This window comes from Euprymna scolopes, chromosome 12 (genome assembly GCF_053919585.1).
Source record: "Euprymna scolopes isolate OS-2025 chromosome 12, ASM5391958v1, whole genome shotgun sequence".
Classification (NCBI taxonomy): domain Eukaryota; kingdom Metazoa; phylum Mollusca; class Cephalopoda; order Sepiida; family Sepiolidae; genus Euprymna; species Euprymna scolopes.
In genome coordinates, this window is record NC_136493.1 from 51,002,556 (window position 1) to 51,014,914 (window position 12,359).

The 12,359-nt window shown below is 31.4% G+C and overlaps 1 protein-coding gene across 1 annotated transcript in view; it reads right to left on the reverse strand.

Moving 5' to 3' along the window:
• Nucleotides 1–12,359, reverse strand: part of LOC145291283 (uncharacterized) — a 69,435-nt gene that overhangs the window by 12,327 nt on the left and 44,749 nt on the right. Inside the window, exon 2 of the mRNA XM_080136934.1 lies at nucleotides 4,874–5,056. Coding sequence (XP_079993060.1) covers nucleotides 4,874–5,056 — 183 coding nt within the window. The remainder of the gene's footprint in view (nucleotides 1–4,873; nucleotides 5,057–12,359) is intronic.

The window sequence follows — 12,359 nt, forward strand, 5'->3', positions numbered from 1 at the left end:
CATTGATAAAAGTGGTGTATCTGTTACATTTTTATAATAAAGTTTTATAAATAAAGTAGTACCTGGTTGGAATACTCGTCCCAAATTGGATTAATAATACTGAAACACTTGCGGACTATTTAATAAATGCAAGGTTTCGGACCTCCAAATTCTCCAAAGCAATAAAACTATTTCTATGGGAAAAATGTGTGAAAATAAAATCTACAAGATTGAAGTGATGGGTTTAGAAATGTAATATGATGGACTCATTTTTTTTTTATTGATGTCCTGACAAATTAATTTTATTTCTTACTTAAATTCATTTACAAACGAACACAATGTTTGGACTTGAGTTGTTTGGGAACAACGATCTCCTCTTTTCTACCAATCGATCTCTGTTCTTATCATCAATATTGCACATGTTAAATAACTTTTATTTACGTCATTCGACGCAAATTCTGAAGTAAAAAGTTGCGATTCGATTCGTAAGCTATGAACAAAAAGTGTTACAAATTTGTTAAACAGTGGATTTGTTGTTGTTCGATTGTGATTTTGTTCAGCACTAAGAAATCCACCTTCCAAGGCTTTAATTTCTCTCTGAGAAGGGGGTTAGTTTATTACTAATCACCTCTTGTATCCCTGCAAGGGGAATACCGATAGAATTGTTTAGGCATTTTTTTCTATGCTAGAGTGCATTTATCCTGATTCGCTGACTTCTCAAAACCTCACTGACCTTACGTGTAGCCTCTTTGCAAGCAAGTAAACAATATGAACAAGAACTGTTTTAGTTTTATTCACTTATGATGATGAAATAATTGTTTCTTAGTTTTTTGTCTTCCTAAAACCCCGGTTCTTACTCAATAACATCATAGAAAAATGTTGATTCTTGATGTATAAATGATACAAAATGTTCAAATTATGAAAATAATATGACTTCATTGTTAGGAACTCCGGTTCCAATTCTTATTAAGCACACAAGAAAATAAAAGCGCCTTTTCCCCTGTTTAATCGTGACCAATTAGTTTATTGATTGTGTAGCAGAACTATATAGCTTGCATGGGAAATTGTAGCAATCATAAAATTATAAAACAGATATCCATTAGAATAAAATTTGGAATGTCTCTTGTTGAAGCATTGTCGAATTTGAATAAATGAACCTTAAATATATATATATATATATATATATATATATATATATATATATATATATATATATATATATATATACGAGCAAACAGTTAATAAAACATGTTTAAAAAGCACTTTGAAATGAGTTAAAAATATATTTAATCTGAAAAGGAAACACTAGATAAGTGGATAGTCCTTAATCCGCGGAGTTTCGAAGAAATACTTTCCTTCCCATCAGAGGGTAGGAATTAGCAAAATGCGGGATCGGATTTTGCATGCAAAAGTATTTGATGAAACAACAAGTAAGTCAAAGATCTTACTTGATAACAAAAAAAGTGAAGCAGAGGGAATGTGGGGAAGGAAAAGGTGATTACACATGAATGGATAGTCTGGTGGAAGATAAATAATCCAGTGACGGTAAAATCCAAATATATAACTTTTATTTATATATATATATATATATATATATATATATATATATATATATATATATAGAGAGAGAGAGAGAGAGAGAGAGAGAGAGAGAGAAAATAGTGCGATATGTTGGGACTCTATAAATTTATAAAGCATAAATATCCATAAAAACACGATTAAATTTGAATAAATGAATCCTAGAGATAGATAGATAGATAGATAGCTACCTCTCTGGATACCAACAGATGGACACCAAAGAGAGAGAGAGAGAGAGAGAGAGAGAGAGAGAGAGAGAGAGAGAGAGAGAGAGAAAAAACAATGCGATATGTTGGGAATCAATAATGCTTCAATAAGAGATATTCCCGCTTTTATTAAACTACACGAGCCCGTATTTCCTTCGGTCAGATATTCTATCCTGAATTTGTATCAACAACACACCGATTAGCAACTTTTAACAAATTTGATTATTATATTTTATTAAAATGTAATTTAAAAAAGACGAGGAAAAAAGTTTGAAATCTTTTTTAATTTCCGAAGATGTCGTACATCGCCGGAAATTTCCAAGTTAAAAAATTAAACCACATCGCATTGTTTCATCTCTCTATAATCGCCATTTATCAATAAACCATATTTTTGTATTATCTTCCACTAAGCCAATCAATTAAAAATAAATAAATAAAAAATGGGCATGAATGGAATGAAAAGAAAAAAAATCATTATTAAACCCTATTCGAGTTTTACCCATATTTGTTGTATAATTCACCTATGCTTAAAAGAAACTGACAACAAACATTGGTGTATATAAATGCAGTAGTATATTGTTGCGGTGAACGAATAGAGTAAGAGAGAGAAAGAAAGAAAGAGAGAAAGAGAGAAAGAAAAAAAAAAGAGAGAGAGAGAGAGAGAGAGAGAGAGAGAGAGCACAGAGTGCACAGAGTTGACGGAAATTAATCTCTCGAATTTTGTAGCCAGTCACTTTTTCTCCTATCTCAATTCGACTAGTTAATATAACATTTTTATATACTAACGCATCCAGAAAATAGAACGACCATTCCGGGATTTCGCCTCCGTAGTCAATGTAATCACATCCTTTACGGAGTGTGTCTTCCAGCCGTCTATTCTTTATGTAGAGAATTGATGTATTTCGACTGATTGAGTGTTATTTCTTCTGGTCAGGTGTAATATTCGATATCCTAAACACGTTAGTCAACATGTTTACCTGCCTGCTTATTTAGTCGTAAAACCAATTTTTTCCCATAACAGAAAGTAGTGATGGGACGATTCCAGTATTTTTCCCGATTCCGATACAATTACCAATTCTCTACTAAATTTCCGATTTCGATACAATGAACGATTCCGATTCTTTATAAATCTCTAAATATTCAACTATAGCATTGTTATTTTTCACAGTTGTATATGTAGATATTTTCTTAAACGTAGAAATACACATGTGGGAGAATGATCTATCGATTTTAGTCTTACTAGTAGTTTAAAATCAATAAATATTAATTATTTTATAAATAGTACTCGCTATGGAAGATTTTGTTTTAAACAAAATCAAATATAAAAATAATTAAAGGAATCGTTTTTGGTATCGAAAAAATGGCACAATTCCAATACCAATTCCAATACCCTCAAATGTTCCGATTTTTCCGATTCCCAATTCCGATTAATCGCTCCAACACTGAAAGAAAGTAGGTACTTGCTCTCTATATTTCTACTGTCAATTAAGTTAAAGAGAAAAAAATCTACTTGGTGTTGGCTTCCTGTTTTTAAATCGAAAATTAACAAGCGGTGTTTACCAAAGCAGTTAACTATTATATTTTAGGCAAGATATATTTTCGGGGAGAATTAAGAATTTCTTTTCAGTATTTCTTTTAATTATTAACAAATAAAAAAATCAAACTGATTTTTATAGTTGGAACATTTTATTTTTTATTATTATAAATAATCAAATCAAGCATTTTTTATGAGAGTCGAAAAATTTTTTATGAGAGTCGAAGAATTTTTTATGAGAGTAGTAAACAATCTTTTATGAGAATAGTAAAAATTTTTTATGAGAGTAGTAAAATTTTTTATGAGAGTAGTAAAAACTTTTTTTATGAGAGCAGTAAAAATTTTTTATGAGAATAGTAAAAATTTTTTTATGAGAGCAGTAAAAATTTTTTTATGAGAGTAGTAAAAAATTTTTTTATGAGAGTAGTAAAAATTTTTTTATGAGAGTAGTAAAAATTTTTTTATGAGAGTAGTAAAAAATTTTTATATGAGAGTAGTAAAAAATTTTTATATGAGAGTAGTAAAAAATTTTTTATGAGAGTAGTAAAAATTTTTTTATGAGAGTAGTAAAAATTTTTATATGAGAGTAGTAAAAAATTTTTTATGAGAGTAGTAAAACTTTTTTATGAGAGTAGTAACAATCTTTTATGAGAGTAGTAAAAAATTTTTATGAGAATAGTAAAAAATTTTTTTATGAGAGTAGTAAAAAATTTTTTTATGAGAGTAGTAAAAATTTTTTATGAGAGTAGTAAAAATTTTTTTATGAGAGTAGTAAAAAATTTTTATGAGAGTAGTAAAAATTTTTTTATGAGAGTAGTAAAAAATTTTTATATGAGAGTAGTAAAAAATTTTTTATGAGAGTAGTAAAAAATTTTTATGAGAGTAGTAAAAATTTTTTATGAGAGTAGTAAAAATCTTTTATGAGAGTAGTAAAAATTTTTTATGAGAGTAGTAAAATTTTTTTATGAGAGTAGTAAAATCTTTTATAAGAGTAGTAAAAATTTTTATGAGAGTAGCAAAAATTTTTTATGAGAGTAGTAAAAATTTTTTATGAAAGTAATAAAAATTTTTTCATGAGAGTCGTAAAAATTTTTGATTAACTCTCTTATCGAAATATTGACAAACTAGTTAATCGAAAAATTCTGCACAACTCTAAACGACCTAAAATTATGAGGAACTATTTTTTTTGGATAAACGCAACTTGTCAAGTTCCTATTTCAATATCAGCAGACGCCAACAAATAGACGTTTTCAATTTAATCGACGATTAACATTCTCCTTGAAATACGTGGTAATACCTGTGATAATGCACACACTAGGATCAAACTGAACCATACGCCATCACAACAAGAACGAGAACTAGAGCCATGCCAGTCATACTCCTAAATACTAGTATGATGCTAAAGCGAAAACCAGCCTATACAAACATCACCCATAGAACAGATACTACACCATTATCAAGTACTCATCTATTATGACAAGCATATAAGACATAGCAGTTGATATTTACTAAGTCGAATCTGACCGATCTGCTATAATTTGGTTTTAAATGTAAATTCAATGAAAAATTAACTTACTTGAAATCGTAAGGAATGCTATACCCCAAGAAATACTCCAAATCCAACCGAGCAGGAATAGGAAGGTTGTGATGAACTGGAGACCGGCTACATAAGTTGTGGTCCAGATAATACTAGAACGAGTCTTCTCGGGTGGACGCGCTTGCGACCCGCACATCAGAGTCAATCCGGAAATGAAAGTCCCTGAAACGGAAAAGAATACTTTAAAAAACAAATCGATAAACAAAAATGCCAAGTGAAAGTAATTTCTTGAATTTATATAAAGACTCGTGAACCGTTGGGTCAACCATTGAGCTCTGAAAAAGTGAGTTTTCAAAGACAGTTAAAATTAAAATAAATCGGCAAAATCCTAAATTAGTATTTTTATTCGCCATGTCTCTCGATCCCTTTTTTTGTTAAAAGAAATGTATTGGAAAGTCGGCCCCGACTGCAAAACCTAATGCAGACTCTCCTGTCAAGAAAATACAATCTTTCAGCATATCGATGGCTTACGTACACGAACGTAAAAATATACCCTTACTTCCGCAATGATGTCCTGTGGACGATGTCACTAAATTAGGCCATTCTGAGTCCTGGTTGATCACTTGCCACTTGGCAGTTACTCTGGCGAAGATCCTAAATGTTGAAAGGTCCTAATCCGACCACTGATTACCACTCTCTCCATGTTGTAAAAGATCAAGAGGGCAACCCGTCCGGCACTTGTCACCAAGGTCTGTGTCATTGGGGAGCAAAGGTCATTTCAAAGCAAAAGAAGAAAAGAATAACAAATCGATAACTGATCCTTTTGTATAAAGCAAAATAATTATTTGTTGAAAGATTACGCAACTATGATCATTCACAGATCTCTGACTTAAGATCCTAATATTCGTGTAAGTTTGGGCGATTTTCGTTTTTTTTTTTTTTGAAAATTATTTTCAACTGCTTTTTCACCCCAAACAAGGCACAGTGCCACTTTGACGCAAATGGCACCTATTTGGGATCAATTATGCAGAGACACTAGATAGAAAGTTATGCAGAGAGAATTGAGGCAACCTCAGCGGAGCATTCCTTTAAAAATAGTATAACAGGGATGAGAGCAGGCTCATATGTTTTTGAGGTTTCTAGGTGTTTTATAATATTACGAACTTAGGATGGGGTGATTTTCAGATCACCGAATATAGTTTATGTCTGCAAAGGAAAATCTGGAACGAAGTGGTTTGCTGGGTCCAAAGTGGAGTTGAGGGCGAACCGTCTGGCAAGCAGGTTAGGTTTTTAGGTTGTCGTGTAAACAACCTCAAGATTGTTGGACAGTGAAGGAATTGTTATCTATTGTTTACTACACTGTCGTAAAATTTCCAGAAATTTCGAGTCTCTCATTTCTCCGACTCGATACATTTTTTTGGTAGTTTCAGCATGTCTTCTTTTGGCTGCGGCTGTTTCTCGGTTACAATGATTTTAAACTTCTATATACGTTTGTCTATTTTTACTGATCTTATGTCGGATAAATCTAAGGCATGCATGCCTTTGAAAAACGGTAGCTGCGTAAGTAGAAGTGAACCATTGGGGAGAGTGGGATTTATTTTTATAGGACTTCCGTGTGAGAACATGCGCTTCAATTGCTGCTTGAAACCATTCACTAACCTCATTTGCACACTGTTCCACAGGAAGAGAAAAGATATTACCACATGGAACATCTCTGATGTAATCCCTGATGGCTTACTGTCGTTTTGAGCAATGGCTTTTCAACTTGGAGGCGAGAATTTAGGGTGATATCTATCAGTATCAGAACATGATCAGCATTGATTCGGTGGGAAAACAGAACGGAGTCGGTAAAGCTCACTATGCTTCGCCTTATATTTAGAACCAGATGGGCATAACTCCAACGCACTTCTAATAAAATTTAATTAATAATTATCGATAATACATTATCATTTTAAGTTACGAGTAATAATTACAATTCTCAATTCTGCGGGAATTTGATTTGAGTGGTCAACAGATCATTTAAGCCTGCTCACCTTTTCTTCTTCATCGGTCCCAATCTCTCACTGTTACTCTGACAGGGCGAAGGTTTCTCCTCCCCCTGGTGACAGATTTCATAATAATGAATGAGTTTTCTAAATTTGCGTAAAGCACATGTCCTCTTTAAATAATCGTTAACAACGGGGAAGTATCTTTTGGCAGTTAATCATAAAATCCCCGTCTCATCCCCTACCCACAGCGGCTTTTTGATCCTTCTACCCACTTGCTTCTGATTTTATTAGTTAAGGTAAGCAATATTATCAGTTGGCACATTTCAAAAGCTCATTTATTGTTTGTATCAACGATTCACCCCAGTGACCAGTGTTGAATTTGATCTACCATATTTCCTCCTTGTTCATAAAGTCGTTTAAATATTAACTTTTTACTGCTTATTCATTTCGATTATCGCAAAAGTTGACATTTGCTTTGTGTCCTACGCAAGGCAGATGGCCCAATTCACTTACTTATGACCAGCCGTTGTAGAGACCCTGTTGAAACAACAGGCCTTAATAAATGCCATTGCTCTTTATCATGACGTCCACAATTATTTCCACTTATTTCCTAAGAAAAAATGAAATTAAGAAGACTCTTTTTTCATTATCAGATTCACATTTCTTCTTTTCCAATTTAAAGTGAAATAACCAAGACCCCTTCTTTTATCTTGACCCATCAATTCTAATGATCAATTTAAAAGCAAGTTTTCCTTCACCCCAAACCAAGTGCAAGCTACCCATAACTCGATCCTACGACACTGTTATAGAAATTTTGGCCCTTGACCTTCAAGAAAGGCAATTCTGCGAGAGACTGACATTGTATCTCCGGCTCTTATGGGATCAAAGGTGTGTAAGTTGTAAAAAAAAAAAATCGAGATATATCTTCGTCTTTGTTTTTACTTTTATCTTTTTTTCATCTTTTTGTAAACGACGATTTTGTCTTCAGCAGCTCGAGAGACAAACTGACTCTTAACCGGAACCGAGTTCTTTTTTTATACCTCCCCCCCCCTTTCTCTCTCGACTGAAAAACGGGAACCTGGTTTTAGCTAATGGCGCACGCATTGTATCACTCTATTTGAGCTTTGTGAGTGTGTTAAACAGTAAATGAATGTGATTGCTAGTGTTCATTTCGTGATTTTAATTTACGGCTAATGTTGATATATACACAGGTTACCAGGCCGGCGATTACGTTCGGGTGTCATCTCAACTCTGCCATGGACTGAAAACAGACGTGACATCAGCTTAAGGAAAGAAAAGGGAAGAAGGAACAGTCGCGTGCAATTTTTTAATAATTCTTCGGCACAAAATAGCATTCCAATCACCCATTTAAACTATGCGCTTCTTTGATTAGTCGATTCTTTTAGTTCTTGCTCGTAATTATTATTACTATTATTATAGTTATTATAATTATTATTACTATTATTATAGTTATTATAATTATTATTACTATTATTATTATTACTATTATTATTATTACTATTATTATAGTTATTATAATTATTATTACTATTATTATTATTACTATTATTATAGTTATTATAATTATTATTACTATTATTATAGTTATTACTATTATTATTACTATTATTATAGTTATTATAATTATTATTACTATTATTATAGTTATTATAATTATTATTACTATTATTATTACTATTATTATAGTTATTATAATTATTATTACTATTATTATAGTTATTATAATTATTATTACTATTATTATAGTTATTATAATTATTATTACTATTATTATAGTTATTATAATTATTATTACTATTACAATTATTACTATTATTATGGCCGCTTGGAAAAAAACAATACAATAGGGACACTACGTACTCAATAACTCACGTTTATTGTATTGGGACGCTAAACAAAATCAATGTTTAAAGATTAAAAAAAACATGCTGCACTGTGAGGATTAATCAAAGGAAACGCTTGAACAATCTGACATAAGCATTGAAAAACACAAGAAAGCTAATCTATCAATGATAATAACATGGTAAACCATACAGTATAAAATTACTATGAATTATATATTATTAACCAAGTGTTCAACACAAACATCCCCAGGGCTAAGCTTGCCCATGCATTAAGTCACGCCTGAAGATATGTACATAAGATATGTGACGGTAAATACTTATTGAAACACGTAAGATAACAGATCTACTACTAATGGAGATTTGGTATCTATCTAAAGTCGAAACTATGCTAGTACTTTTGTATCTTAATTCGAAACTATACTATTATTTGTATATCTTAATTCGAAACTATACTATTATTTGTATATCTTAATTCGAAACTATACTATTATCTGTATATCTTAATTCGAAACTATACTATTATCTGTATATCTTAATTCGAAACTATTCTATTATTTCTATATCTTAATTCTAAATTATACTATTATTTCTATATCTTAATTCGAAACTATACTATTATTTCTCTATCTTATTTCGAAACAATACCACTATTTCTTAATTCGACACTATACTATCATTTCTATATCTTCATTCGAAACTATACTATTATTTGAAACTATTACTTTTGAAGCAGAAACTATACTATTTGTTATAACACTAGTTAAAGGCTTACAAGTAAAAAAAAAAGGAACACGGAAATAGTATTAATAATGTATTAAGAATACGCAAAAGTATGAGTTGTTTGTCTAGCCAACGAAAAAAACACTGCTAGTTCTCCGGATCTAGACTTCGCATTAATGACTTGTCTTTCAGTATTTATTGTATATGGATTATTTCATTCGTAGGTAATTCCGCCACGATCCCATCCCGAGCAGATTACACTGTAAAGTATATCAGCATTTCTTTCTCTTTGGGTAGCCCATGAATGGCTCTGTGATTTTCCTTTTTCTGCACCGTTTTTCTGGTGTGGTTTGGGGGGGGGGCTCAATATCAAATGTCTCGTAAACGCTTTCAATAAATTCTCTTTCTAATTTTTGGATAATTATTGTTAAGTGCGAATTTAAAAAAATAGTTTCTAACCTGTCATAAAACATTTTAGTACCATTTTTTCGCGTATTAATTGCAAGAATCTTGTAAAAAAGCGATTACTTTGGATTGGCAGACTCAGACATAAGTACTTCGGGGTCAATAAGCCCACCTAGGATCCTGATTGTAATAATCCATCATACAAGAGGTGTTACTACCTCAGTGTCTTTCAACTAAAGCCGTTAACCTGATGAACTGTCTATTTTGAAGAGACACTGGATAAACCGGTCCGAGAGTGCTTCCATATCGTGGAAAAACATTTTGGGAACTATTAATTTGTAATATTCTTGAGTGACGTTTGCTATAGATAGATAATGTCCCAATACTGGGAGAAATAAATTTGCAACCAGTATATGTTGCAGTGTAACTGAACTCTTCGTACATGGTGAAAATGCCATAGTTGCATGGCCACTTACAATTGGGTCAGTGGACGGGGATGTCATCACTTTAGAGCTAACGATAGAGTATTCTGCTTGTTGTTGCTTTCTCCATTTGTGGTCAGGCGCTGTTTTCAGTAGAGGAAAGTTAGTTTTGATCGATCTGGAACAGGATCGGTTTGTTTTCGGCTTTTGTTTGGCCTTGTGTATTCTGGAATAGTGAATTCATCATTCAAGTCTTGGGCATCTGTTGCCCTATTTTAAATTATTGACTGGCTGGTTCTATATTTTAAATTCATGCATCCAGTTTGACCTGCGGATATTCTCGGTATTCTTTAGAACGTAGACATTAAAATTCTAGTTTTCCCCAGCAGTGTAACGTTAATCAGAAATTCTCCCTCAAAGTTGATTTATGTGCTATTAACAGCCTTCGCTGTTTTGTGAGATCTCAACATTGTGGGTCTATTCAATTTTTTTCCCATGTATTTAAATTTAGTATTGTTAAGTCCGAGCCTGAATCTAATTGTAATTTAATATCTTTGTAAAGAATTTTTAATGTTACATATTTTCGTAAACTTTCTTCGTGGTTTTCAACGGTTTTTGTTAGGCGTACCCGATTTTTAATTCTATTTTTATTCGTACGAGGGGATCTTTTGTGTCCATTTTTTAACATACCAAATATTTGAGACAGGTATGGGCAGTCTCCAACCCAATGCAAGCCTTCACATCTGTTACGAGGGTAAGGCGTTTTTGTTTTTGAAAATTCTTTCTCAGATGAGTGGGAATATGCGTAATAATTTCTCTTATCATGGGTTTTATTTGTTACGTGCGTTTTAGGTTGTTCGAGTACTTTTTTTTTTAAGTTCGATAAATTCGATATATTTAGAGTCCTTTTTAATTATTTCTTTTTTCTGGCAGTTTTCTGTTACTTTTTAAAAGTAGTTCGTTTTCTGATTTTGTTACAACACGTCTTTTGATTTCTGCATCTCGACTTGATGTAAGTCTTTGTGTGAACATTAGATATTTAAAATTGATAATTTAAATTCGTTGCAGTGTTTATTGACCACATCCGCATCCATATTCATCGTTTTTAACAAGATTTAAGTATTTCAACCTCGGACTTCGGGCTGAAAAGTTTGGTAAGGGGCTTCACTGTACCGGCAAAAGATAGCTCCGAAGTTTTCCGTGGCAAAATAACATCCACAAATTATATATATATATATATATATATATATATATATATATATATATATATATATATATATATATATATATATATATATATATATAAATGAAATAAAATAAATAAATGAAGTAAAAATAAATATAAATAAAACACAATAATTAAAAATAAACTTAAATAGGAGGAAATGATTATACTTTTGATATGGCAATGGTGTTCGTAAAAATATACAAAATTTTCGCGTTAGATGGGGATTAGGATGTTGAAATTTTAAGCAGTAATAATTATTCTTTATCGGATGTTGATCAATTTTTCCTATTGCATTAGTAATGTGATTTTACATTAAATGGAACGGTATAATTTAAATTTTGAACCGGTTAGTTTATATTTGTTATACAAGTGTTTTGAATAGAATTTCAAATGCAAGGGCGACAACTCCAGGAAGCAGGCAGTTATCCAATTTGTTTTGTTGTTTTAATGGGATGACATAATTTACCGGTTTACTGGTTTTGTTTAGTGCTAATTAATTAAATAATACATATTTTGATATAAGGATGAGAGATTTATAGGACTATTTGCATTGTTGCAGGTTGTGAATGTTATGTAAGTAAGCTTAGTTTCGAAAATTAACTTTTGATGGACTAATAAATCTGATTAAATTTAAATTAATTATTAATACTTTGCGAATAACATCTAGAGTTTGTGAATAACGACTTGCTTTTATTTTAATTTTGAACCTAAGTATAGAAACTTTAGAATCACATCTGATAAAACAAATATGGCGCTATAAAATAACGTATTTTGGAAGATTGCCTACATACTCTAAAATAAGTAAGAGATTTTTTATTCTTATGATTTTTTGAACTTTAAAAGATTTCCATTTTCTTTTATCATCATTTTTCATTCGCCATATCTTTTTTATTCTTA